The sequence below is a fragment of the Phaethon lepturus genome, unplaced genomic scaffold (genome assembly GCF_000687285.1).
Source record: "Phaethon lepturus isolate BGI_N335 unplaced genomic scaffold, ASM68728v1 scaffold2169, whole genome shotgun sequence".
Lineage (NCBI taxonomy): Eukaryota > Metazoa > Chordata > Aves > Phaethontiformes > Phaethontidae > Phaethon > Phaethon lepturus.
In genome coordinates, this window is record NW_010562564.1 from 5369 (window position 1) to 33021 (window position 27653).

The 27653-nt window shown below is 38.2% G+C and overlaps 1 protein-coding gene across 1 annotated transcript in view; it reads left to right on the forward strand.

Moving 5' to 3' along the window:
* Positions 1-362: 362 nt before the first annotated feature.
* HOOK3 (hook microtubule-tethering protein 3) overlaps positions 363-27653 on the forward strand; it is a gene marked incomplete at its 5' end in the record, with an annotated part of 46383 nt that continues 19092 nt past the window's right edge. Inside the window, 10 exons of the mRNA XM_010294290.1 lie at positions 363-495; positions 2609-2676; positions 11177-11239; positions 12695-12778; positions 14038-14201; positions 16335-16475; positions 17717-17918; positions 21319-21429; positions 24363-24450; positions 25041-25110. Coding sequence (XP_010292592.1) covers positions 363-495; positions 2609-2676; positions 11177-11239; positions 12695-12778; positions 14038-14201; positions 16335-16475; positions 17717-17918; positions 21319-21429; positions 24363-24450; positions 25041-25110 — 1124 coding nt within the window. The remainder of the gene's footprint in view (positions 496-2608; positions 2677-11176; positions 11240-12694; positions 12779-14037; positions 14202-16334; positions 16476-17716; positions 17919-21318; positions 21430-24362; positions 24451-25040; positions 25111-27653) is intronic.

Below are 27653 nucleotides of genomic sequence, written 5' to 3' on the forward strand. Positions count from 1 at the left end.
AATGCTTTAAAAAAAACGTTAATTATCCATGTGCTGTTGATCACTGTGGAAGCCTGCCTTTGTTACCTTTCTTACCTGAAGAAAAAAATCTTGCTAAGTTTGAAAATAATAGTTTCTTATTAGTCTCTCACTAGAGACAGTCAGATTTGTCTTCTCCCCAATATTAGTTGTATCAAGCAGCTTGGTTTAATGTTTGTATGTTAGGTGTTAGCCAATTTAGTTTGTTTTAAAGGTGGATTGAAAACTATGTTAAAGTATGAATTAATTGCTCTTGTTGATTCTGAATCATCTTTGTATTTTGAATTGTGTGTGTATGTATATGTGTAGTGATACAGCCTTGTATATGCTGGGTCTTTATGCAGATTCTAGGGCAACAGATTAATGACTTCACTCTTCCTGATGTTAACCTGATTGGAGAGCACTCTGATGCTGCAGAGCTTGGGAGAATGCTTCAGCTTATTTTGGGATGTGCTGTGAATTGTGAACAGAAGCAAGGTATTAAATTTTGAAAGCATGTTTTCTCACAGGCAGTGAATGAAATCCAGCTTGTTGTGTAAATGTTTAGGGGGAAAATTGTATTTCTTGGGTTGCTGTCAGAGAGAAATGTTTGGGTGTTTTGTTTTTTTTTTAGTGATGCCGTTATTTTGTCCTACAGATAATAACTGCTGTTTTGTTATAAGCTTGACCACTTTTGGAGTCTCAAACCAGGGAACTGGTTTTGCTTCCAACATATGTATTTTAATTTTTTTTCTGAGCTGAAAAGGAAAATTTTTGGGACCACCCTTGAACCATTTATGAGGTAGATTGGGATAGTTAAGAATCAAAAAATATCATTGTTGCACTATTATGTGTGACTCTTGATTTTATGAATGCATTTCAGTCAGCATCTTACTGTATGGCTGAGAGCCATCAGTATGACTGGGGGTTGGTCTGAAGATATGTCTGGTGTGATTTGGGATACTGTAGTTTGTGAGACTTTTGCATGGGGTTCGCAAATAGAAAAAATAGATAATGGCAACCCATCTTCTGGTCAAGAGCTGAAGGTCAAGCATGATACCTTAAGGGCATCCAAACTGTCACTTGAGGCATCTTTTAGATGATTGAATCCCACTTCAGCAGTCACTGAGAGAGACTTCTGCCTCTCTTGACTCCCATGGTGCCAACCGTCTCTCTGACCTGCACAGGTAAAATAGGGAGCCATTCATTTTTACCACAGTTGCAACAGAGGATGTGATGAGCAACAGAGATGCTTGTTCAAGTGTCCCAAACCTCGTGCTCTAAACTTGCCTTGGGTACAGGGTCTCTTAGTGTTACCCAATTACTTTAAAGTACATTTAATTCAAATGAGGTCAAGGTAACAAAGCAACTACAAACATTTATTCTTAACACTTAAAATACACATGTGGGTAAATAAAACTATGCTTACTGTTGTAAGTTAAAGTTGCATCTGTGTCTTCCTAATTTAATTAATTTTGGTTTCCTTTCTGACAAAATGGCAGCCAGGGTTTCAGTCCTTTTTGTCTTCCTCTTGCATGATGCATCTTAGGTTTTATAGCTAATTTCCCCTTTTCAATTTTCTCAGGTGTCTAAATCACTTCAATTTCTCCTTCTGAAATGACTTTTATTCTTCCCTTAATCAGGAGACTGTCTGGCTATCCTATTAATTAAAATAGAGGTAATTTTCTTCCATGAGTACATAAATAACTCTTTTATTAGGCCTCCTGTCCTCTGTGTTTTATGTGAAATTATCTTCCTTCCTTTTGGTGACTATTTGGTGGGAAGTATATCTTAATTCCTGTGTTTCTCTTACTCTTTCAGTCTGAATATTAAAAATGTACATGTTTGAAATATCAGAACAGTCTAATTTTGTGTACTTGGAGGAAGACTTGGCATGACATAATTAATCACTTTGAGGTGACTGATTCCCAGCATTTTCCTCTTGGGCAAATCATTAAAAGAATACAGGTCGCATGTAAAGGTAATCCTGTCTGACTGGAAACCATATGATACTGGGAAAGTCATAAACTCCTTGACTTGGTCTATGTCAGGATTTGTCATTCTAACCACCGTATCGTCTTACAGGGTACCTGTTGTGTAGCTCACATCTACACATAGGTAAGGAATGAATAAGTGGAGGGGACTTATGTGTGATATAGCACCGAAATAAGAACAGAAACAAAGAATGGAGATAAAGATGCCTTGAAATGAGGATGCTGTAGGAAGGCAGGACATCATTGTTAAACTTACGGAGAAGGACAACCTATGTATGGGTTGTGTACCTGTATACCCTGAATAGTTGGGGAGCAAAATGAGAAGAGGCATGCAAGTAATTATTTCAGAAGTATGAGATGCCAGAAGGAAAAAAAAAAAGGATAACAATCATGTACTTTTTTCGTTGTTGCAGAGTTCCAGTGAGCCTGGATTTATATCTGAACAGACTACTGGTAAAGTCTTGTTGAGTTTGTTGGGGTGGGACTTGACTGGTGATTATTTATTTCAGTATCATCTGTGGCACCTAGTCATTTTGTAGGAAGGATGCAGCCTCTGACCTCATGTTTTGTGTGACTTAAGTTTCAACAGTAACATCTCAGAATGCTCTTATTTTCAGAGTACATCCAGACCATAATGATGATGGAAGAATCGGTTCAACATGTTGTCATGACAGCCATTCAGGAGGTACGCTGGGATGCCCACAGTGTGTAAAAGTTCAGCTTTTCAAAAGTTCATACTTTTTACACAAGTATACTTTTTCCCCGCTTTGGAAAAACTTAGTTGGAAGCAAAGAAAATAAGGGGCATAGATTTTGCCTTTTTACATTGAAAAATTATCTTATTTTTCCTTAGAAAAACAAATCAGTAAAGCTTGTCAAGGAACTCTGGTTGAATGTCCCACTTTTCTTTAAATCTAGAAGATTGGAACTTCTGGATATTTTTGATACTGGGTTCCCTTTCCTTTACCTTTCCCACCCTGTGGTTCCTGAAGTGCACTAGACTGCTTTTATATGAGTAACCCAACACTGTAGAATTTCTTCAAAATTTGTACCATGAAAGTGCAAAACTCCATGAATTGTTAATTCATTTATTTTTTTACTGGTCAAGTGAAAAGAAAGAGAAATGAATAGTAGAGTATTCTTTTGTCAGCTGTAGTGTTATGAATAGACTAATGGAGATATTTGTGTTAATATGTTTTTGCAAGTTCATAATTATACTGTAGTGTATTTTGTAAAAGTGCTGTTCAACAGTAAATTGAAACCACAGTGAAAATTAAACCACAGTGTTAGTGACCACTATAGCCATGAAGCCCCCATGTGACTTCTTAGGAGCCCAAAGTGCCCATAAGTGAAGTGCCTATCAGTCTTCATAGATAGAGGTTTACTGCAGGGCAGGGCACTAGGGAAAGCAGGAAATGGCTGGTAATCCCATTTCTTCTGAACCTGAACAAGAGAAACGAAATTCCACATTGAACTTTAGGGCAATTTCACTTTTCTGTAATGTCTGAATAGAGAAAGAGATGTCAGTGAGCCTATAGGGACCCTGTCCCCTATTATCACTTTGGCCAATGCTGTATCCATGCAGTTGTACATCCTGTTGTCTGTGTGTGGACTGCTATCTCTAACATTACAGAGAGGAATTTTGAAATGAACTTTAAAAGAATCCTTATGCCAAATCATCTTCTGCTCAGTGCTGCAGCAAGCACCAGTTTGCTTGAGTTTTGGGATATTTCACTTTTGCATTCTTTTTAACTGTAATACGAGGTTTTAGTGGATTTTTCTAATGTCCTATTTTATTAAACCCAACTTTCATCATCGCTTTATTCTGTACAGTCTTAAAATAGAAAACCTTCTCTTATCTTCCCTCCTGTTGCAAATCTCCTGTTTGAGTTTTGTAAAAATCTCCTTCATTTGATAAAATAGCCAGATCTGAAGCAGCCCACAGTTTTTGGCATTTGATGAGTAGGCATTGAACTTGTTTAATGTCTGTGCACTTTCTCAGAGGTGGGGAGTAGAAGAGTGGAGAAATCACAGGATGAGGGTCTGTTCTTCCGGAACAGATTTTTGAAACTCAGTGAATCAAAAAGCTTACTATTCAGTACTGGTGCAGTTCTGTGTGATTTTAATGCTACCTTCTGAGCTGCTTAGAAATACAAGGCATTCAGAACCAAATGAGGAGTATCTCAGGTGCTTAATGAAGAGGTCAGAAAATATCTCAAAAACTTTGAGATACTTCAAGTGTGGGACCTCCCTCCATTATTTTTCAACAGTCTTGGGTGTCTGGAGAGGTCCCAGTTGACTGGAAGCTGTCAAAGTTTGTCCTAATTTTCAAGAAGGGTAAGAAGGAAGACCCTGATAATTACAGTCTTGTCTCATTTCAGTGCCTGGCTATGGAGGAGGTTATTCTGGCAGTTATTTGAAATTACTTGAGACAAAATGTCCAGTATACAGCTAGACAAGTCCATAATATGCTGGGTGAGTGACTGGCTGATGAGTCAGGCTCAAAGAGTTTATAGTAAATGGGGTTAGTTACATCAGGCTGGTGGCCAGTCACCAGAGGGGTTCCCCAGGGTCAATTTTAGGGCTAGTGCTCTTTAATGTTTTATAAATAATCCGGATGCAGGAATTGAATGTATATTAAGGAAGTGTGCCAATGATACTAAACTAGGAGGAGCTGTGGAGTTCTTCAAGGGTAGAATAGCCTTACAGGGAGATCTGGATAGACCAAAGAGCTGGGCAATCATCAACCATATGAAATTTAACAGGAGCAATTACTGGATTCTCCACCTGGGACAGGGTGGTCCTGGTTATACATATAAACTAGGGGGTGAGAGGCTGGAGAGCAGCCCTGAGGAAAGAGTTCTGGGGATTTTGGTTGATGTATGTTGAGTAAATAAGTTGAGTGAGCAGTGTGCCCTGGTAGCCAAAAGGGCCAGCCGTGTCCCGGGGTGCATCAAGCACAGCATTGCCAGCCAGTCAAGGGAGGTGAATGTCCCACTCTACACTGTAGTGATGAGATCCCACCTCAAGTACTCTGTGCAGTTCTGGGCACCTCAATATAAGAAGGACATCAAACTAGAGTGTGTCTGGAGGATAGTGACCAGAGGGCAAGACTTATGAGGAGCAGCTGAGGTCACTTGGTTTGTTTGGCTTGGAGAAGAGAAGGCTGAGAGGTGACCTCGTCGCAGCCTACAACTTCTTCAGGGGAGGACAGTGGAGGAGGAGATGCTAGTCTCCTCTCTCTAGTGACCAGCGATGGGACATGAGGAAGTGGTATGAAGCTGCATCAGGGGAAGTTCAGATTGGACATTAGGAAAAGGCTCTTCACTGAGCCAGGCTCATCACTGGAACAGGCTCCCCAGGGAAGTGGTCATGGCACCGAGCCTGTCAAAAGTTGAAGGAGTATGTGGGCAATGCTCTTAGTCATATGATTTAGTGTTAGGTGGTCCTGCGAGGAGCAGGGAGTTGGACTTGATCCTTACAGGTCTCTTCCAACTTGAGATACTCCATGATTCTAACAAGAGTTTAGATCCAGAGAGTCTTTTCAGAGCTGCACCTGCAGCCTGTGTCTCTGGAGGAGTGAAACTTCACTGGATTTAAGGAAGTTTTTCTGTTTCTTGGACTTGGAGCAGATCTCAATCCAAGTGACCTGGATTAAGCAATATGTAAGAGACAGCAATATAAACTGCATAGGAAAGTAGCTATATTTGCGTATCTGAAAAGTTGGTGTGTCACCTAATCCACACATTTCAAAGTATTTGACATGCAGGTACTCTTTCTTCAAATTTAGCTATGTAAAAAGACCTCTAAGCTTTACTGATGTATTATGTAATTCATTTTTCTGTTTCAGCAAAGACCATATAAATGTTTGTTGATACTTCTTTGGTTTTTATAAATCATCTTACTCATGAAAATATTTCATGAGGCACAGTAGAACAAGCCTCTACCCTGTTTTTTGTTTTTCTGTTTTTTGCATGAAGAAGCTGATTTTTTTATATGGAACAAGGAGCATTTTGTGTGTTAAATTTTACTTGGTCATTTCATTTTTTAGGTAACTCGTGACTCTTCAGTACTTCCTTTCTTCACTTATTCAAATGCTTAAAATAAACTATTATTAATAAAATATGCCTTGTGTTCTGTAAAGGTTTTATAAATTGAACAATGCTTTTCTGTTATTTTTTCAGTGCAGTCAAATTGAACTGGTGTGTTGCCACCACATAGATTTTTAGATTCTAATCTGCAAATGTGCATTTCTAAATGCAGGCTGTGCACAAGATAGAGGAAGAGCAAGAATGATATAGCTATCAAAAATATTGCAAAAATATTACATATAATTATAAATTATGTTTTGTATTGTATATTCTGCAATATATATTCCTATTCAGTTTATATTATAATTTATGATTATATGCAATTAATATAGATTACTATGTATAATATAGCATATATTATTAATTTCATAATTTACATGTTTTCTTTAAAGGCCAAAAATCTTTCCTTATAGAAGTTCTTTTGGTCATTATGTATTTCTCTTTCTGTTCCTTTCCTTGACATCCTTTGGAAATTCTGCTGTTGTTTTCCCCAAGTCTTTTCTTTGAGCAGCCAAGTTTATTACTGATGAAAGTGGTAGCTGGGGAAATCAGTTAGCAGGTGTCGGTGCAGGTCAAGTTGAGAGTCAGAATAGGCTCTTAATAGCAAAGTACTAGAGGTAGTGTCAAAACTTGCCGAGGGTGCGTAGCAAAAGATACTTCCTGTCTGGGTTAATACCCTCTGTGTTACTTCCACACAGTAGAAACTGTTTGGTTTTGTTGTTTTTTTTTTTTTTTTTTTCCCCTTATAATTTTGTCCTGACTGTTTAAAGGATCATCTTATCTGAAGTAAAAGTGGTTTTTGAATAGCTAGGAAATATAGAAAAATACTGCCTTCGGTCTGTCAACAGTACTGGAGGAAGAAGAAAGTCCAGCTGCATTAAAGGATATGCACTGTGTCATACATCGCCTTGACTCTTAAAAAGCAAACAAACAAAAAGATGTTTTAAAAAACAAAAACAGCCTTCTGAATACAGAAGCTGGATTTTGACATTGTTTCATGGGCACTTAAATGAGCTTGTACCTTATTAGCAACTGTAGAAGAAGCATTTCAGATAAAGCAAATGTTTTGAACTTTTAACAAATCATCGATGAAGTGGTGCAGCTGCATTTGCAAAATTGTGCAAATCATGTGTAGAGCATTCATAATTCAGGTTATTCATGCATGCAGATTTTGTGATAGTTTTACCCCTTCACTAATCTTTGTGTATCCATGACAACACAACTTGTTCACATCTCACAAGCAAAGCAGTTAAAAAGTGATGGTTTTAATAACATAAAATTAACAGGTCTACAGGTATCTTGTAAGACGTTGTACCAAAGCTATGAGCATGAAAACGTATAGATGTGAAGGATTAACAGGGAATGACAACTGCTTCTCATAAAACTAGACAAGGAATTATAAAAACTGTCACGTTGTCTAGGTTTTTGTACCATTTGAAATCCAGACTGACCTTTTTCTCCACAGAATAAGTTATTTTTATATTAAATGACATTTTGAAGTAGCATAAGTATTTGTTCAAATAATCAAGTCTTCATTCTAAGTATGGAATATAAACCCAAAAAAGAGCAAGGAATTAAATGTTAGTTGCTTGCTTTTTCACTGTGGGAAGTTCTTAAGCAAATTCTTCCTTCTCTGTAGAGGCCTAATGCAATTGCTTGATCTTGCAGGCACTTTTTTGATTTCCCCCTTTATGATCAATTCACTTGGAAAATCTTTGCACATCATCATCCATTAAAAGGTACCTGTGAAAATAGGTGATAATACTATACTTCAGCTAATTTGTGAGTTTGGCACTGAAAGCCAGTTCCATTGCTGCAAAACTGTGAAGGTAGACCTTTATGCTCACCTGTAGTTTACTCCTGAAGAAAACTTGCAGCTGTGGAGGGAGAATGAGAAGGCCACTTCCTCCTACTTTTTATTTGAGTTAGCCAACTGAAATACAAATCAAATTGTTTGGCACTCTAAATTCAAAGTATTGGCATTGACCCATACCTCCCAAGACTATGTGTTCTGATACCACACTTGCAGGTTGCATGTGAAGCACTGAAACTACAGAAGTAGTTCAGGAATTTGTCTGAATGTGGGCTTATAAGTAAAAGATATATAGCAGAACACAGTAAGGAACTTTGCTTTAAAAATTAGTCACAACCTACTAGTATCATCAGATTAGTAATAAATAATGCAGAAAGACCTAATTACTGATGGAAATGAGCATTTTGGAACTCTAAACTTCAGTAGTATCAGAGAATGCTGATTGGCAAGAGACAAAGTAAAGAATAGGGTGAACTAGGCAAGCCTGTTGCTGTATATTTTTTTTTTAGGTGGATGGAATGTGTAGTGTGTGTTTTGACTTGACATACTCATACTGTATGGAATCCTAAAACACGTCATTCAGTAAAACTTTTGTTGAATTTTCTTGGAAGTCTTACTAAAGAGAGAGAACAGGTAGGTGGAGTTGTACCCTCTTAGCTGTGCTGTTTACAGTAAAGTGTGTGCTATTAAGCAGGGAGAAACTGGGTAGAAGCAATCCAGAAGCAGAGCCATGGTAAAGCCTTTGTTTACACATAGCATTGTCCTTTCCAATTTGAGTTGAGATGGGTAGGGAAAAGATGGAGGCAATCCTTCACCCTCATAACTCTCCCTTTTTACCCCAGTTTTCTTAACTTCAGTTTATTGTTAACTGATGATCAGAAGTTGGATTCCTGTATTACTTATGAGTAATCTGCAGTCTTGTTCCTGTTCCTTGTCTGGTTGGGCTACGGGATATGGCACAGTCCCTTAGACTTCTTCTTTAGCATCCTTACCATGTCACAGACCATAAAATAGCAAGATGCTTTTTGTGGCATTGAGTCAGTCATCAGCACATGTGTCTGTGGCTCTTGCCCTCGGTGCCTCCATGCACACTTCCCATGACAGTCTCGATGCACCCCATGGGGTTAAACTCACAAATTCTGTGTAACATTTACACTACACCTACACCATGTATTTACACCACATAATCCTTCTCCATCTCATGTTCTCTTGTCTGGACATTTCTGCTAAGGCTTCTCAAGGATAGGAAGTTTTTGGGAGAGGTGGCAAAACCTGTTGAAGAATAAAGGGACTATATTATTGGCCTCGGCCTTACTTCCTTTAGGTAATCCACAGAAAGCAGCGACACCACAGTGGCCTCTAGTGGATTGTGCAGCCTCTTGTATTCCTCCCACAGTAAGTCTTGGGCAGGGCCTGTTAAGCTAGGTTTCTGAAGAGGAAGTTGTGCTAGGGCCATAAAGGGGTTGTGAGATTGTCAGGGACATACTGTTTTACATCCTTGCAGGCTGCATGCAGCCTGGGACCTGCCCACTGGGAAGTCCCGACTTAACAGGTAGAACTTACCTAGTGTCTGAACTGTGTTTGTGAACAGTGTTGTGATATATCGAATAGGGAGAAGAGTTCAGTATTTGGTTAATACGGATATCCCTATTAGTCATCTGGAAAAGCATTTAAGCAGTAGCTAGTGGAATGGAGTGAAACCTGTATAAACATCAGTGAGCAGAAAAGGATTGGAAATTCTTGTTTTGGGTGGCAAAATGGTAATTGGCTTGTAGTATAGTAATGAAAAAGACACGTGACTTCATTTTTCAGGGGGCAGCTCTGAGGCTAGAGGCTTTCTAATTACAGTTGCAGAGAATCTGGGCTTCAAGGAATGCATCACCTTGGAGCAGTTTGTCATTGCAAAGATATAGATAAAATGGAGGGAATTCAGCAGTTAGCAATAAACATTGTCAAGGACTGAGGACTGTTGAGGACAGATAGATAAATTTAAGCATGTAGTATGTGGCTAAATCCCAATTAAGGAGATGGGAAAGGGAGAGAAATGTAAGTGTATAAATATTTGAGTGATATAAATGTCAGAGATTCTTCTCTTATACACAGTGGTATAAACAGGAAGAATGGAGAAGAAATGAAAGCTCTCTGCTGTGTATCTGAGGAACTTTGCCAATGAAAACTAATGCAAAAGCACTGGTTTCTGGAAGGAGTAAAGGAAGCTCTGTCTCTGGAGAGAGTAACCGAGCTGGACAGGAGGCCTTAGGACAGAAATCTTGCCCTGATTTTGGTTAGGATAAGGCCTTTTTGATTGTAACTTTTATGAATCATGTCATTGGAGAACTCATAAAACATTTTGTGTTTGGACAGGATGACAGAAACCATCAGTGTTGTTCTGTAATACTGCCTTTTGAGTTAGTTACAACATAATTCTTATTTGGAAGAGTGTTCCTTTTTGTGTCTTAGAACTTTCAGTAGGACTTTACCTTAATATGTTTGTTGGAGGTGGGTGGGAGGAGGTGTTTGGGCTCCAACTTCTGTAACATTTGATTTAACTATCTGTGTAGCTGATCAGTGGGTTACTGAGAAAGAAAACTTACTTTCTTACCAGCTTTTTATCTTTTAGTAAGCACATCAGTCAATTTGGAGGGCTTTTTTTAAGTCATGACTAAAAGTGATGTTTTCTAGACTGAAACCACTACCAGCTCCTGCAATAAAGTACGGTAGTATACAAAGAATTATAATATTTATTTCAGGAATACTTTCTATAGACTTTCTTTTAAAACCTGCAAATTACAGACAACTCCAGAACAGGAATTTTGATCGTCTTTTGTTTTGCACAATTGGCTGAGATAGATATGTCCCCAACTTCAGTTAAATAAACAAATTGATGTGAACATCCAGGTCATCAAAAAACAAAAACAACTGGCAGAGAGCAATTAAAGGCAGGTCTCACGTGGTATGTTGATAGCTACCATCATTCCAGCGCCACTTCAGTAGAACGCTTAATAGAGTGTACCGTAGGTTTCATCATAGATAAAGAATGTGCATTTTCAGAAAATAAAGAGATTGTGAAATATTTATAGTGCTTTAAATATTATAAATTCTGAAGATTTATTTTTGTAATTGTTTCTCAATATGTCATATATAAAAAGATGTTAAAAACTTCTGAATGAAGTGAGATTGAAGCTCCCAAAAACTAAAATCAACTTGGTATTTCATTGAAGCTTAGCTTTTGATATAAAAGTAAATCCTTGCTTTTTCTAATCCAGTGTAATCTAATTGCAGTTGATGAGTAAAGAGTCTCCAGTCTCTGTTGGAAATGATGCTTACGTTGACCTTGATCGACAGGTATCTAAGACTAGATGTTTTTTTTCCTTCAATCATAGCACATCAGTGCCCAGTCATTTTGCTTTATTAAGAAATCTGTCTTTTTTTTCTTTAATCGTGAAAGGGTTTTGTGGGGAATTCAAATAAGGAGTGGAAAACTAAATTTCAGTATTTCAAGTCCTTTTGCTTTATAAATTGAGTTTCCCCGTTGCGTGTATTTAAAGGAGACAAAAACTCATTTTGGAAAACAAATTTAGCGCTATGACATAGTATAGCAAAACTGCAGACTGGTGCAAATCTTTGGGTATTGAGAAGGAAGAACAAAAAAATGTGTAGTATTTGAATAACACTTTTTTTGCCAGTTCATACTTCCAAAGTCAGTTTAAAAAAACCCCATAGACGTGGCTCCTTAAAGCAGTCCTGAAAACTGTTACAATATATGAGAAGTTTCCAAAGAGAATCTTTCCCTGTCTGATATATTTAAAGAATATGCAAAACCAGTTGGTTTTATACTAGCTTAACCTCATGCTAACACTGTCCTACTCCCTCAGTTTTTTTCTGACTGAGAAGTATAGTACAGTGGTGTTCCTTGTATTCCTCCATCATGCTTTCTCTGCAGAAGTATGTAGATTTCTGGCAGATGGAATTAATTTTGGATGTCAACAGTCCCTTGAGAAATAAACTTGCAAAAGAAAGATAAAATGATGCTGTTTGAGAAAGCCCATCTAAAACTAATCATATATAATAATACATACCTACATTTCTATATACATAATATGGATGCACTGGTTTTATCAGGCCAATTTTTTTGTAGCTATGTTTTTTATGTTATTCTAACTGCATTCATATGCAAACTTGCAAGATACATATCTTTGAACATAAAGCCTTTGAAGGGAGGTATCTGAGTATTTCCCACTGCTTACAAGATTCAGTGCCCTTTTTTCAGAAGTTTTCAGAAGGATAGGCTTCTCCCTCAACATGTTAGTTGTATTCCTGTTGTGCAGTAAGAGTAGCTTCCAGTAACTAGAGAGATTTTACCCTAATTGTCCATTCCCTGTATTACACCTTCCAATCCTTTCTGTATTTGAAAAGTAGATTGAAAACTGAAATTATATGCTCTTGGCATCTGTAAAGAAAAGTGGTATTGACAATTTTTTCAGTGTACAGAGCTGATGAGTTCTTCACATCCAAATTCCAAAGGATTTTTTGACTCAATTCATAGAATAGATGTGATAATTCTAATGCACTTTTGATGTTACACTAAATATTATTTTTAGGTATGTTTACTTTTTACTGCCACACAAACTAAACAATAATCATGTCTGCTTGTTTCTTTATAAGAACAGAATTGCCTCAGTTTACAAAAAAATTAATGTGTTACCTAAATGTAAAAATAATTTCAGTCATGTAGTTCAGAATATTTTTAGACACTTCACAGAGAGTGATGAAAGTATAAATGTTTGTTGTTTATGGTAGCTGAAGAAAACTACAGAAGAATTAAATGAAGCACTAGCAACAAAAGAAGAAATTGCCCAGCGATGTCATGAGTTAGATATGCAGGTATGTTTACTATACTGTACATAATAATTGTGAAGGGGGAAAGAGATGTGTTCATTTTTAGGCAGCTGAAAACAAGAAGTATAGTGTGAAAACCTAATTTTTAAAAGGGAGATAAAAATTGCACAGTAATTATTTTACTTTACTTGTGCTAGCAGAGTGAATTTCATTGTTTTCTTATCTTGATGCAATGTTGCCGGTATTAAGGTGATTCATACTACCAAAACTTTTTTTCATTCAGGTAGGAAGGTGTTCAACTCTAGCATTGGAGAAGTAATAGAGGTTATGCTGCTGTAACAGTTTCAGTTAAGAGTTAAATTCCAATCAGAAATTATTGTAACCTGTCAGATGTGTATGGATTTAGACTAAGCCTTACTGTAAATCAAGTGTACCTCATCCCGAAGACATGAGGAGTGTAAAGTGGGAGCCCCAAAAGGCATTGCCATTGCAACCCTACTTTGGAGTATAATTCGGGCTTTTGCCAAGCAATTCAGTAACTGTTAGAATTAATGAAGCTGATTTGTGTGTCATGGTTGATTTTGGGGTGCTTGATGATTCAAGCTGTTATTGAAGCATTTCCTTCTGTTGAGATGTTTACATTCCCTCTTTTCCCCTCCTCCTCCTGCATATTACTTCTATATACTATTTAATAATATATTAACCTGTGCTTCAGCTGTTAAATTGGAATTGCAGCACTTAGGGTTCTTTGCACTACTGCCTGTTTTCACAACATTGGCAGAAACTGAGTCATCTTTGGGACTGTGTTCCTGTTTCAGGTATGCTTGCAATTGGCCACTGGATTAAAAAAATTAGGAAGTGCACAGCCATCCCTTGATTAGCCAGACTTGGATATTCTGTGTGATTGATAGGCACTGCTTCTTTTGGAAATCAGTTTTAAAAGCTTTACTGTGGAGGGCTAGTTTATTTCTTTGTTGGGAAAGTATGCAGACTTTATTATAATGATGTTATCTTCTGTGATAACTGAGTCTTTTTCTTTACATGCTTGTGCAAAATACAGTTCAGAACAGTTACATTTTCCATGTGGTGTATCTGCCATGTTGCATATGTTGCAATATATTGGTTATATCTCATAGCAATTGAATACCTGTTAATGTTACAGTATACTCTTGTGAAATGTTATTATTGAAGCCTGTGTGTTTCAATTTGTGGGTTGTGTTGATACTTTCTTATGCACAGGTAAAAAAAATGCTCTCTATAGCTGAATAGCTCAGTTATTCCACTTTATGCTTTTATTACAACAGGTTGCAGCCCTCCAGGAGGAGAAGAGCAGCTTGCTCGCTGAGAACCAGATTTTGATGGAACGGTTAAATCAGTCTGATTCTATTGAAGATCCGAACAGCCCTGCAGGTCGTAGGCATTTGCAGCTGCAGACACAACTAGAGCAACTCCAAGAGGAAACATTCAGGTAGAAAAGCTACACTTGTTTAGATTGTTTGTAGCTGGCAACAGACATGACTTACATACTTCTGGTTCTGCTGGCAGTTATGAGTTAGTATAATGGGTGGTATAACCACAGTTTTTACAGTGATGTCTGTGTTATGATTTACCACTTTACAAGCTCCAGTGTAAAAAAATGCCTAGTTTCTTAAAGCTGAAATGCTGTATACATGTCATTCTCTACTCTGAAGTTATATTGAATTGCTTGTGTACGATATTTCACCCATGTTTTTCAAAATTGGTGAGAATGAAAAGTAGCATGCTTTCTTTTATGTATATTCTGATTATATTTTTAAGGTGTAGGAGTTCCTAGCTGAAAGCTTTTTGTGGGCAGTACTACAGGTGGTATTAGTATATGGCAAAGTGTGTGCTTTTCAGAGTTTGAAAACAAATTTTTTCATATCTGAAAGGTGGAGATTATCTGCAAGTGAGCTTTGCTCTTCATTTGCATTTCCTCAACATATGGAAATACAGCTCCTCTTTAAATATCTTTCCTGGTCCTTTTGACCATTGCTTTCAGGCTGTATAAACCTATTCTGCTGAAGAAGGCTGGTCTACTTCACCATCATCTTTTCATTCTTGTTGCTCTACTTTCCCTATCCTTTGTGAATGAAACGATGGTATTTCTTTACACTGCCATTTTTTCTTCTCTTTCTGTCCTCTTTTGATTGCCCTTTTCTAATTCTCATGTTGACTACCATGTAACTTTCCTTTTTTTGCCTGTTTTGCCATTTTCCCACTTCCTCTTGCTGAGTCTCTTTCCTGCATGTTCAGACACACCCTCTGCCTTCAGTTTTCTGAAAAATGTTCAGCGTTTCTCTTTCACAGCAGCTAGTGCCTGATGTTCTACTTTATATACATGTACAATGTAAAGGAATAATGTAGTGATGTCTTTCTCATGTCCCCTTTTATCTCTCCTTGTTCGTCTCCATGGTCTGGAATGATTCCTCTCTGAGTCTATTATCAGTTCCTGTTTGAACAAATTTTCTCCCCATATGCAATATCTGCACTGCCTGTTACTCTAGTTTCAGGTTCTGAAGGCCTTTTCTAAACCCTTTCACTTGTGAGACTCATCTCCCAAGCTCCTTTACCTCCTTCCCCAGCCTTCATAGCATGTGGTTTCTAATGGCAATTTGTGTCTGTTCCTTCTACAGCTTTACCTGACCAAACAAGACATATGTACAGCTTAACTGACGCCCAGTGTGGTACAGCACTTTTTCACTCAGTGTTGCCTCTTCATGTCCTTTGACAGTTCCAGTCTATCAAGATGCAAATCTTTGTTGTATATGGTTTAGATGAACTACTGACTATCTCTTGTCTCCATTCTTGTAGATTCTTTTTGGACTGCTTGAATAGATAGAATACTTTCTTTGCCATGCCCATATCTCCTTTCCTGGGTAGTTGTGATTTTGATCTGAAATTAAAATAAAAATAGGACTTCATGTTACAGGTTGTGTCCTCTTCCATTTGTTCAAAAAGCTTTGACAAAGTTTCTCTTAGTTATTCCCTTTGTTCACTGCCAGGTTAATGCAGCTTTGCCTGTGTATGCTCTATGTAAATAGTTCACTCCAGAAATTTTGGCCCAAGTTCTTTACATGCTAATTAGATAACTAAATGTATGACTTGGTTCTTTATAAGTAAGTAAATAAATAAAGCAAGCCACATTGGAGAGAGCTCTACAGCATTTAGAACATCTGACAGTCAGGTTAGTATTGTTGAAGGTGAATAGGAGTTGAACAGCTGAACAAAACCTTAGGATAAAGATACCATGTTCAAACTCTCTATGGCCCAAGATGAAAAAAGATGGCAATTTCTGTTTGAGCTTCCATTGTGAAAAATTACTATGACAGAAAAAAATCAGGATTTGTCTTTCTGAGAACATAGATTACCTTGTGATCTTCCAAATAATAAGACTGATGTGAAATTGGGAGCATCAAAAAAGTCAGTGGGCTTCTATGTTTTTGAATAAGCACATTGGGCTGCTATTCTCCTTCACTGCACCAGAAGGCTGTTTCATGTGTTTTTAGAGAGGATAATGATGAGGAAAGGTAACTGTGGCTCAAGATAAGAAATTAATTTCTGTTTTACTTCATTCCTACAGATTAGAAGCTGCCAAAGATGACTATCGAATACGCTGTGAAGAACTAGAAAAGGAAATTGCTGAATTGAGACAACAGACAGAAGAGCTTACTACATTGGCAGAGGAGGCTCAGTCTTTGAAGGATGAGATAGATGTACTCAGGTAAACTCTGCTCCATTAACCCTTTTTTAATTATTAACTTTTAATCCATATAATTCATGTACTTAGTTTTCATTAGCTTTTGTTTAAATAATTTTAATACTAAATATAAACACTTCCACAATGACAACATTCTTTCGGATCCTTCAGTTAAGTACACAGACCACCACACAGTTATGCTTAAGTAAATTATGTATCTAATCAGTGACTGTTAGTAACCTTAGCATACACCATCTTATGGTCATAACATGTCACTCATTGGTCTCTTGAGTATTCTCTGCTCACCTTCATCATGACTTGGACATGGGTTCTCATCAGGAAACTAGACCCTTTCTTTTCCTGGGTTTGCATTATTTGGACTTTGGTGGTTTTGGTTCATCATATAATGCTAATATAAACAACATCTGTTACAGCTGTGTATTCCACTGGATGTTAGCACCCAAAGTTGTCATGATTTGGTGATGCTAGGGGTCTGTAGGGTGGGACAGCCCCTTTTACTGAGTAGCATAATCCTTGAGTGGTCGTATCTTGCTGCCATGGGTTATTCAGAGCATTTATCCACTACCCACCTGTATCAGTCTTTCTAGCAAGGTTACTTTTAAAATGTATTAGTTCTAAAATGAAACTGGGAACTGTAATAGCAGTGGGCATGTGGGTGCTTGGGGGTGAGGGCTGTGGCTGCCCTGGCAGTGCACCAGGTCGACTGAAAAAACTCTGAAATGTTATGAATGGAGCCTGGTGTTCAATATTTTTTAGAAGGAATCATGCTCCAGAGCTGTTATGGTACTTCTGTGACACAAAGTATATGCTGCCCAGGAGATGAATCTTTATGATTTTATTCCTGGCTATCATTAAAACAAATTGAAGGGCAGAAAGTTTTATTCTTTAGTCCTGCATTTTGCAAGGGTGGGGATCGATTTAGAATTGAAAGGAAATGGGTGGGAGTGAAGGTACTTTAATTATTATTTTATGATTGGAAGCAGATAAGACGGCTGTATTAGGAAGAGTGATGGTGTCTAAAAGTACCGCCATCAGGAGCTCTTCGAGTTGACAGATAGTTATGGGAGGGAAGCAGACAATTTAAAAGTGAAAACATCAGTAATATGAGAGTATGATTGCTTTCTTGTTCTCCCCATGATGTCTCACAATGTCTTCTGCATTGAGGCAAAATATTGAGGAAGCTTCAGGACATTTCATTTTGTTAGTTTTTGGAGTATAAATTTGATACAAATCTGTCCCTGCAGGCATTCTTCTGATAAAGTAGCCAAATTAGAAAGCCAGGTAGAGTCATACAAAAAGAAATTGGAAGACCTGGGTGACTTGCGACGACAAGTGAAACTCTTAGAAGAGAAGAATACAATGTACATGCAAAATACTGTGAGCCTGGAAGAAGAGCTAAGGAAGGCCAATGCAGCACGCAGTCAGCTGGAAACATACAAGAGACAGGTGAGAACAGACATCATCAACAGTTCTCTGTATTGTACAACACTTTCTCTTCATAATGTGGCTAATACCTCAAAGTAAAAAAGAAATTATGAACAAACAGCTCCTTCTGTTTAGAAGACTTCCACATTTTGTAGGTACTACCTTTGTCCTCCTTTCCTGCAATTCTTATCTTTATTTGAAGTTTACATTAGTTAGAAATAATGCTTATTGGCATACTTTTAAAACATCAACAGATGTTAAGGTTTTTTCTCAAATTATTCCTAATTCGTATTCAATAGTGGGGCTTGAATTAGAGCTTCGTCTTTCAGAAAAAGTACCTACTTTTCACTTACAAATTTCCAGCAGTGAGGAACTCATCACAACTGAGGTAAGTTATTCCTTCCTGTGGTTAAGTAATCTCTTTTTTTAAGGTTCTGTTTTATCTAATACATCTGAATTTGTCCAGTTATGAAGAGAGAAGGATGCATATCATCCCTGTTATTTAAATGCAGGCAGCAGAGTACAAAGTATGTCACCAGCACACTCTCTGGAGTGAAAGGCATCTGTTTATCCTCCCGCTAATCAAAGTGCCATGTGATCCTGTTTCTGTAAGGGTGGAAGACGTACTTAATCTTCTCTCTGCTTCTGTGCCATGCTGACGTGACGTCATTCTGGGATTCTTGTTACAGGGCCAGACAGAGCCTGGTTTGTTAAAGTAGTAGTGCCTGCTCTGTATTTCTGCCTGCTCGTAAGCTTGGATGGTCATGGCACAGTGGTACCTATGTGTCAGCTTACAGCAGAATAAAAATACAGAAACAACCACTAACAACACTGCAAGCCCAGGAGCAATGTGTGTCCATAAGACTTGATAACTTTTTCACTGCACCTGGCCATCTTGGCTGTTAAAAAAACTAGCTTCAACCTCTATTGGCTAATTATAAATACGGTCCAAATGATTCCACCTGAAAAGAAGAACATGGACAAGAAAAATCCTGAAGTAACAGACAATTAAAGGGAAAAGTAAATGTAGAAAGCAATGGCCTTCCACACGAGTGGTATCAAGTTTACTGGCAACAAATACTTCACTCATGTGAACAGCTGAGCATGTGATATAGTTGTATAATCTTGACATCTGCATCTGATTGTTTTTATTTCACCAACAATAAGGACTTTGGAAGGGGCAGTTCCATCATTTGTGCTTCAAAAGCACTCCTCCTTTTCATCATTCCCTGTGTTTTATGGGTGGGTTTTCATGTCTGAGGAGCTGTTGATTTGTACAAAACTGTTCCACTGGCTGAGACTGGAATAAACCTCAGGTGTCTCATGTGACAGGAGTTTTCTTCACCTAACCACAGTGCCTCAAAATGAACACACAGTGTGTTTGCCTTCAGTATCTGTAAGGCTGGGCTCCTTTTGAGACCTGCCTGTGAATCATGGGTTATCACAAAATTAATTCTGGGGAATCCTAAATTGTGCTATAAGAATTAAGACAGGTATAAGGATACTGATGTTGTGTCACTGCTGAGGACTAGTGTGCCTGTGTAGTGGAATGTGTCTTGTCTGGTGTGTGAAGGACCCAACCTCACTCACAATGCTGCCATCAGAGGATTTATTTCTTTGACTTAGAAGCTCTGTGCTGCAAAAATGAAAGGGCTTGGTTCAAACTCCTGTAGTGATCTGCAAGGAAATCTCATCTTCACCCTCCCCCAGCAGTTTCTGTAAGATGAGGTTAGTGGTGCTGTATTGTGCTGGGAAATGTAATAGCATTTGGTTATTTAAGAGTCTTTGTTCACTTTTCTGAATGCAAGGACAAGCATTTCCTATTGCAGCATGAAGAATTGAAATGTGAAGATTCCAGCACTATTTTTTGGAATTATGATTCAGCCCCTTTGTGCATGTGCATTCTGATATATTTTTAACAATATATTTTGCTTTTCTTTGCTGCAAGATTCCTGCTTTACTCATTCCACATGTCAGCTAATGCTCGGTAAATGTGATGGCAATTAACTTTTTTTTTTGTCTTCTGCATTACCATTTAGCTGTATATGTTTATATATACACTCCCAAGTCCTGATTCAAGACAATTTATTTTCGTATCATTACCATAGCACAAGTGATTACAAACATTAATACATTTATTTCCATTTGAGGTGAAAGTATACCTATTTTGCAAGCGGGGGTGCAATCACAAGTGAAGGTCTGCATTTTTTTTTTTTTAATACCTGCAGTTATTCTGATAGACCCAGGAATGGATGTCACATCTGAGAAATGCAATATTTTCATATCTAACGTTTTGATGGAGGTTTTTTTTAATCTGATAATCTCAGAAATGGCAGGCCTGTGCTTTTTTTGCAGCTTTTATTTTAAGAACAATAATAGCAAAGTCCTTCTCCAAGACTTAAGACCATGCAGGTTTTTAGGTCTGGTAGTTATTCTGCTATAGCTATACACATTGAAAATACAAGGTAATTAGAACCACTATGCAGTCTTAATATAGGTATGGCTACTGCTTCGCTTCTCAATTTAAGTTAATCACTTTCTCTGTAATCTAAAAGCCATGAAAAAGCCTTCTTATGTATTGCTTCAGAAGAAGCTGTACGTCTTTAGCTGAGTCTTCATTCAGCTTTTGTGTTTGAAGGTCAGTCTTTATTCAGCTTACTTGCTTCCATGTTCTCTGTGTTATGAGCTTTACTAATGCTCAGGGAATGAGCCTTTGCTAGTAAAGGCTTAGAGTTTTGAAAAGGCAAGATTTCACTGATTTGCCTCCCATTCACTGATCGTTTCTGCTCAGCTTTCAGATTTCTGCTGATCTAATTTTAAGATCTTTTTACTGATCTGTAGTTGAAAGTGTACATGTGACTTTGTTAGCAATGTTTCTTTCTGCAGTAAAGAAAACCATTCAGCCTGTGGCTGAACCTTTATATTAGTGTATTCAAAATTATTAGGAAAATCTCAGCTTAAGAAATGTTACCTGACTGCATAAACTGGTGATTGAATTCTGAGTGAGGCTTGTGAAATAGAGTTAACAAAAGGTGCAGATAATTTGCTTTCTTCAGAGTTTTTCTGTTTCCTAGGCTTCTCTGAAAGCAGGAGGATTTTTCTACTTTTCCTAAGCTCTTTGATCCATAAAAATATATAGCTTTTTTCTCTAAACCACACTTGGGCTTAAATTCTTGTTTTAGATGTACTGAAAATAGTTCACAGTTTTTGCTTCTTTTGCTTGTGCTAAGACATAGTACTTGAGTGCTGTTGGTTTTGCTGAAACACAGAACAACTGTTGAAAGCACTTTTTAGTATGTCCTAGAGGTAACTATATTTTGCTTGTTTACGACATGACTCATGGTGCATGGTAATTGGCTACTTTGTCTTGTGTATTTTGTTTTCATATTTGCAGACAAATTATTGATTCTTGTTCTCACAGGCAGTTGAACTACAAAACAGGTTATCTGAAGAATCCAAGAAAGCTGATAAATTAGATTATGAATGCAGACGACTGAAAGAAAAAGTAGACAGCCTCCAAAAAGAAAAAGATGTAAGTGCCAAGGTGTTATTTCTTTGGTAGTAGTGATAGCAACTTTGTGTCCTTTATAACACAGAGATATGGTAATTGTAGTTAGCCATTTACAGCAAGCTTTTTAAATTAGGAAGTCTTTTTTCTCTTAGTATTTTCTAACATTTGTGTAAAAGATCCTTTTACCCAAGAACTGTACAGCATGGAATAAAGTGACTGTACAAAAACATATGCAACCCATTTTTAAGAACAAAAGCCTTCATATTTCGAATCTGAAGTTGTTTCTTGACCATTTACCATGAGAAGGTTAGTAAACATCTAGGGTAATTGTAATGTATTCTGAAAAACTATTTAAAGTAGGGTTTCTGCAGTATCATCCTGGAACTAAACTGTTGCATTTTTTCTAAAGCATTCCTTGAGGTACCAGCAGCATGTTTCTCTTTGTGGAGTCATGACTACTGTAGCAACAGGCTTAGGAGTCGTGTGGAGGGACACATCCTCTGTGGCGATCTTACCTTTTATGACAGCTCCTTCTTGATCTAGCTTGTATCGCCAAGACAGATCCCAGTCTATTCCCTTCCTCTGTCATTTGCTGCCAGTGATTCTGCAATTAATTGTTCTATCCTCTCTTGCCAAGACTGATCCTTTGGACTTCTCTTGCACACTATTGTATCTCACTAGTTTATTTCGACTTGCTTCTTAGGAATGTATATGCAGGTGCCTCAGACTACCTCAGACCAAGGCCAGCACTTTGAATTAGCAGGTTTGTTTTAAGTCCATCCATCAGACAGGATATCTGTAGGCTTTTCCCTCAATAGTCATATTTCCTATCCAATTATTTCAAAAATTTCTAGCCCCTGCACTGGAATAGCATTTGAATTGAAAGTTTTCAGTTATTTTCTGTTCGTAGGTCTTTCAATTCGATATTTTATTAAATTTTCAAACTGTTGTGGACACTTATCCTTGATATCACTTCCATCTGCCCTTCAGTTCAGATTGGAATGCCCAGAGTAACTGTATTTGTACTGTGCTTTGGCTTTGTTTCCTGCTCTTTATTTAAAGTTTGTTTTTCCAGTTTTATTATGTTTGACAATGGTATGGTTGTGTGTGTGGCTTACCCATTGCTTGGTGGACCATTTCATCTTGCACAAAGGATCTGAATTGCAGGCCATTGTCGTATAGTTTTCTGTTTTACTCCCCAGCAAACAACATCTTTTTGGGGCAGATGTTGTTTTTTCAATACATTCTTTTGGATGATTAAGTATCTGTGAGAAGTAGATTACAGCTGAAGTCTCTCAACGTTTGAATTAACAATTCACTACCTGTGTTACCTAATCTTTCTGTTGCCTGTTGTCACAAACATATCAATAATGTTGCCCACCACAGGTCATAAGCTACATAGTGGTATTTTGTCAGTTATATCTTTGAAACAGTTACTGAAATTGAATTTGTCCCTGTCTTTATGTTCTGGCAAAGTATGGTAGCGTGTTTGGTATCTTCAGCTATTATGTAGCTGAATTTTACCGCTGTGGTGTGTTGTATTATAAGCACTGACATGATTCGATGAGGTGACTTTGTCTTCAGTGTGCAAGTGAAACCCTACAGCTTTTTCTATTTATTAAAATATTCTAGCATTTGATTAATCCAACTTGATGTTTTCTGACTCAACGGTAGCCAACTACAGAATTCTGGCTTTCAGCAGCTGAGTTTGAGCACTCCTCTGTGTGACTTTTCTGTAGTTTATGGTAAAAACAGTTTTTTTTCGCCTGTGGGGTTTGTGAAATGACTTTCAGTGCTAACAGAATGTACACTTTATGCAGATTGTTCTGACAATTGCACCAGAGTTCACTTTGCAGGATTCAGAAATACAGCTGAAGGCTGTGTCACATCTCACCAAAACGTTCTTTGCCAAAGTGATTCCAAGCCCTGGATCCATTTGGGCTGAAATATAAAATGTATCTGAATGAAACTGTTAATAGGACAAAATACAAGGAGCTGTTACCAACACAACTCCAAAACTACACAGACCTGAGGTCTGTCCTGGACATTTTAGTAGTACTGGACATGTCTGATTTTGGAGCAAACTGTAACTTGGAGCTTTACATAGTTGCCATTTTCTCCTTTCATTTTTGAATCTTGGCAACCTTCTGGACAAAAACTTGATGCTACGTATAGATTCTAATTTTTTGCCAAACCTTTTGGCAAAAATTGGACTTGTGCCAAATTGGGAGAGTATTTGCCTGATGCTACTGAAGAGCACATATGTCTAGATCCCAAGGTGGTCCAGTCCTGTTCTTCAGTTCTCTTTGGACTGAGCCTCAAGCAACTAGTTTTCTTCCATAGCTAAGATGCTGGTGAATGGCAAGGCCAGTTGACAGACAGGAAGAAGGAGATACGGAAATGCTGTTCACACTTTCACTGTTGAAAGACAAACAAAACGAAGTTGATGCAGTTTGTTTGTTACATTGACTGTGTATTCACCTGCTTTTATTTCACTCCTGGCTAAACCATAGTTTCTTGGTGAGGGAAAGGTCTACTGTCTCTTAATTCTTTTAATGCCTTTCCGTTGGAAGCAGCCCTGATAAGGGGAGAAGGGGGATGGTTCAGTGACCCCAGTGGATGCTGTTTACTACCTGGTAACAGAACTTTGTGTTACTGATATCTTGATTTTGTAAGCTAGTACTCTGATATTTTTACCTCCATAAGTGTAAAACAGAGCAGCAACCCTTCTCAAAAAAAGTGTTCCTGAGTATATAATATTTATGTTTATTCTGTTATGAGATAGACTGAGATGCCTTAATTTGAAAATAATTTCTAGAATTGCATTAAATTCTTTTTAAAGTGTTGAAGGCTGTGCCTTTTGGTGACCTGTGTACAGTTAGAAACAGATTTGTAGTGTTAGAAATGGATTTGTAGTGCCAAGACTGATATTCATTCTCTTTCCAATTATCCAGAGATTAAGAACAGAAAGGGATTCTTTGAAAGAAACTATTGAAGAGCTTAGATGCATACAAGCTCAGGAGGGTCAACTCACCACTACAGGTAAAGGACAAATAAGGGGATTAAATGCATCTTTTCTAAAGTTTACAGGACTTCTCTGGAGAGTATTAAATGTGTGTTTGTTTATCACAGAATAAATATAAGCTCCTCTAAGATCAGCAGTGAAAAGCTGCTTCACCTATTCATAACTTTTGAAGCATTTGAAAACCTCATATGTTAGTTCAGTCAATGAGAAATTTGTCTTCTCCCCAGTATAGTATTTTTATAATGTATTTCTGATTTCTGTGGTTACATAATTTTCTTTAAAGAGATACTGAGTTTTGTCACATGTGTATCATGTTTCATGTGTTGCAGTTTATTTCTATGTGTAATGTTGATCAGCTTTGTAGTTCTTAGATAAGCCAATGAGCACAAAATACACTGTAAAATTACTTAATCAGAAGGAAGACAGAATGATTATTCTCCAAATGAAATTGTGCTTGTCTGTCTGTCTTGCTGTAGCCTGACTTTGTGTCATTTTCCATTGTCTAACATTACTCTAAAACTGTAAACTTCTAGAACAATGTTTACTTCCGGTCTTCTGAAGAAAGTTACTGGTCTGCTTGCTAAAGTTTTTACTTTTCCTAACCCAGGATTGATGCCTCTGGGAAGACAAGAGCCTTCAGACAGTTTAGCAGCAGAAATTGTTACTCCCGAAATAAAGTAAGCTAATGTTTGCTTTGTTTAACTAACCTTTACAATGTAGCCATAGATGATTAGTTAGTTTTCAGTGTTAGAAATTTTCTACAATTAGTGTTTGGTTTTTTTCTCTCCTTTTGGATTTCTGCACAGCAGTTGTTATGCTTAAGAAACAATTCAATTGACCTCTCTTGAATTGGTATTGTTCTCCAAAACAAAGGGAAAAAGACCCCCTTTATCCTCACATTGTGTCTCTTCTATTCTTGCAGAGAGTTCATATAATGGCAGTTTATATGTGCATTAACAGACAAGAATGTTTGTAATAAGAATGTGGTGTTGTACAAGGGAAAAACTACCTAAAATTGTGAAAGTAAGAATAAATGATAAATTCCATTTTGTCTCATGGCAAAAGGATAAACAGCAGTGGCAGAGCTGAAAATCATTGTATCTTAAGATGTTGCATGAAATCTTTTCTTTTATCTCTACCGATACTGATACAGTATTTTAACACTTGGAAAGCTCAATATGGGGTCAAAACATACTGTTCAGTAGTAAAATAATATCTTTCTAGAAAGCTAATAATAGAAAAGATTCGGTTTTCTTTCAGCTGTGCTGCTGCACCTTACTACTAAAGCAATTCTTTTTAGTTTTGTTCAGAAACAACAAAAGAGAAGAATGAGGCAGTGTTAGTGAAATATTGAGCTACTGAAGAAACCTTCCACATGATTGCGTGCGAGGGGACAGGAGACAGGTGGAGTTGGAAGCTGTTGTGCGGCTGGAAAACTATGATATAGTTGCAATCACAGAAACATGGTGGGATGACTCTCACAACTAGAGTGCTGCAACAGATGTCTATAAACTCTTCAAAAGGGATAGACAGGGAGGGAGAGGTGATGGGGCAGCCATGTATATTAACAGGGTATTTTGACTGTCTAGAGCTTGACAATGGTGATGAAAGGTCAAATGTTTATGGTAAGAATAAAGAGAAAGGCCAACAAAGCATATATCATGGTGGGAGTCTGTTATAGACGCCCAACCAGGATGAAGAGGCAAACAAAATCTTCTATAAGCAGCTGCGAGAAGTCTCACAATCTCTAGCCCTTGTTCTCCGGGGGAACTTCAACTTAGCAAATGTCTGCTGGAAATACAATACGGTGGAGAGGAAACAGTTCAGGAGGTTCCTGGAGTGTGTGGAACACAGCTGGTGAGTGAGCCAGCTAGGGAAGGCGCCCCACTGGACCTGTTGTTTGTGAACAGAGAAGGACTTGTGGGTGATTTGACGGTTGGAGGCTGTCCTGGGCATAGGGATCACAAAATGATAGAGTTTTTGATTTTTGGAGAAGTAAGGAAGGGGGTCAGCAGAACTGGTACCTTGGGCTTCTGGAGGGCAGACTTTGGGCTATTTAGGAGACGAGTTGACAGAGTCACTTGGGAGGTAGTCCTGAAGGGCAAAAGTGCCCAGGAAGGATGGACATTCTTCAAGAAGAAAATCTTAAAGGTGCAGGGGCAAGCTGTCCCTATGTGCCAAAAGATGAGCCAACAGGGAAGACGACTGGCTTGGCTGAACAGAGAACTTTGGCTGGAATTTAGGAAAAAAACCACAGTTTATGACCTTTGGAAGAAGCGGCAGGCAACTCAGGAGGACTACAAAGATGTCATGAGGTTTATGCAGGGAGAAAATCATAAGGGGCAAAGCTCAGCTAGAACTTAATCTGACCACTGCAGTAAAAGACATATAAAAACGTTTTTTAAAGTACACTCACAGCAAAAGGAGGGCTAAGGAGGATGTTCATTTATTGGATGCAGGGGGAAGCAGAGTGACGAAGGCTGAGGAAAAGGCTGAGGTACTTAATGCCTTATTTGCCTCAGTCTTTAAGAGTAAGACCAGTTGTCCTCTGGGTACACAGCCCCCTGAGCTGGAAGACAGGCAGAATGAAGCCCCCATAATCCAAAGGGAAACGGTTAGCGACCTGCTACACCACTTAGACACCACAGAAGTCTATGGGGCTGGATGGCATCCACCCAAGAGTACTGAGAGAGCTGGTGGAAGTGCTTAGCCAGCCACTTTCCACTGTCAGCAGTCCTGGCTAACCAGAGAGGTCCTAGCTGACTGGAGGTTATCAAATGTGATGCCCTTCTACAAGAAGGGCTGGAAGGATGTGAGCTTGTGAGGGCTTGTGAGCCTGACCTCAGTGCCAGGGAAGGTTATGCAGCAGATCATCTTCAGTGCCATCTTACAGCACCTACAGGACAACCAGGTGATAAGGCCCTGTCGGCATGGGTTTGTGAAAAGCATGTCTTGCTTGACCAACCGGATCTCCTTCTGTGACAATGTGACCCACTTAGTAGATGAGGGAAAGGCTGCAGATGTTGTTTACCTCGACTTTGGTAAAGCCTTTGACACTGTTTTCCCACAGCATTCTCCTGGAGAAGCTGGCTGCTCATGGTTTGGATGGGTGTACTTTTCGCTGAGTGAAAAACTGGCTGGATGGCCAGGCCCAAAGAGTTGTGAATGGAGTTAAATCCAGTTGGTGGCTGGTCCCAAGTTGTGTTCCCTAGAGCTCAGG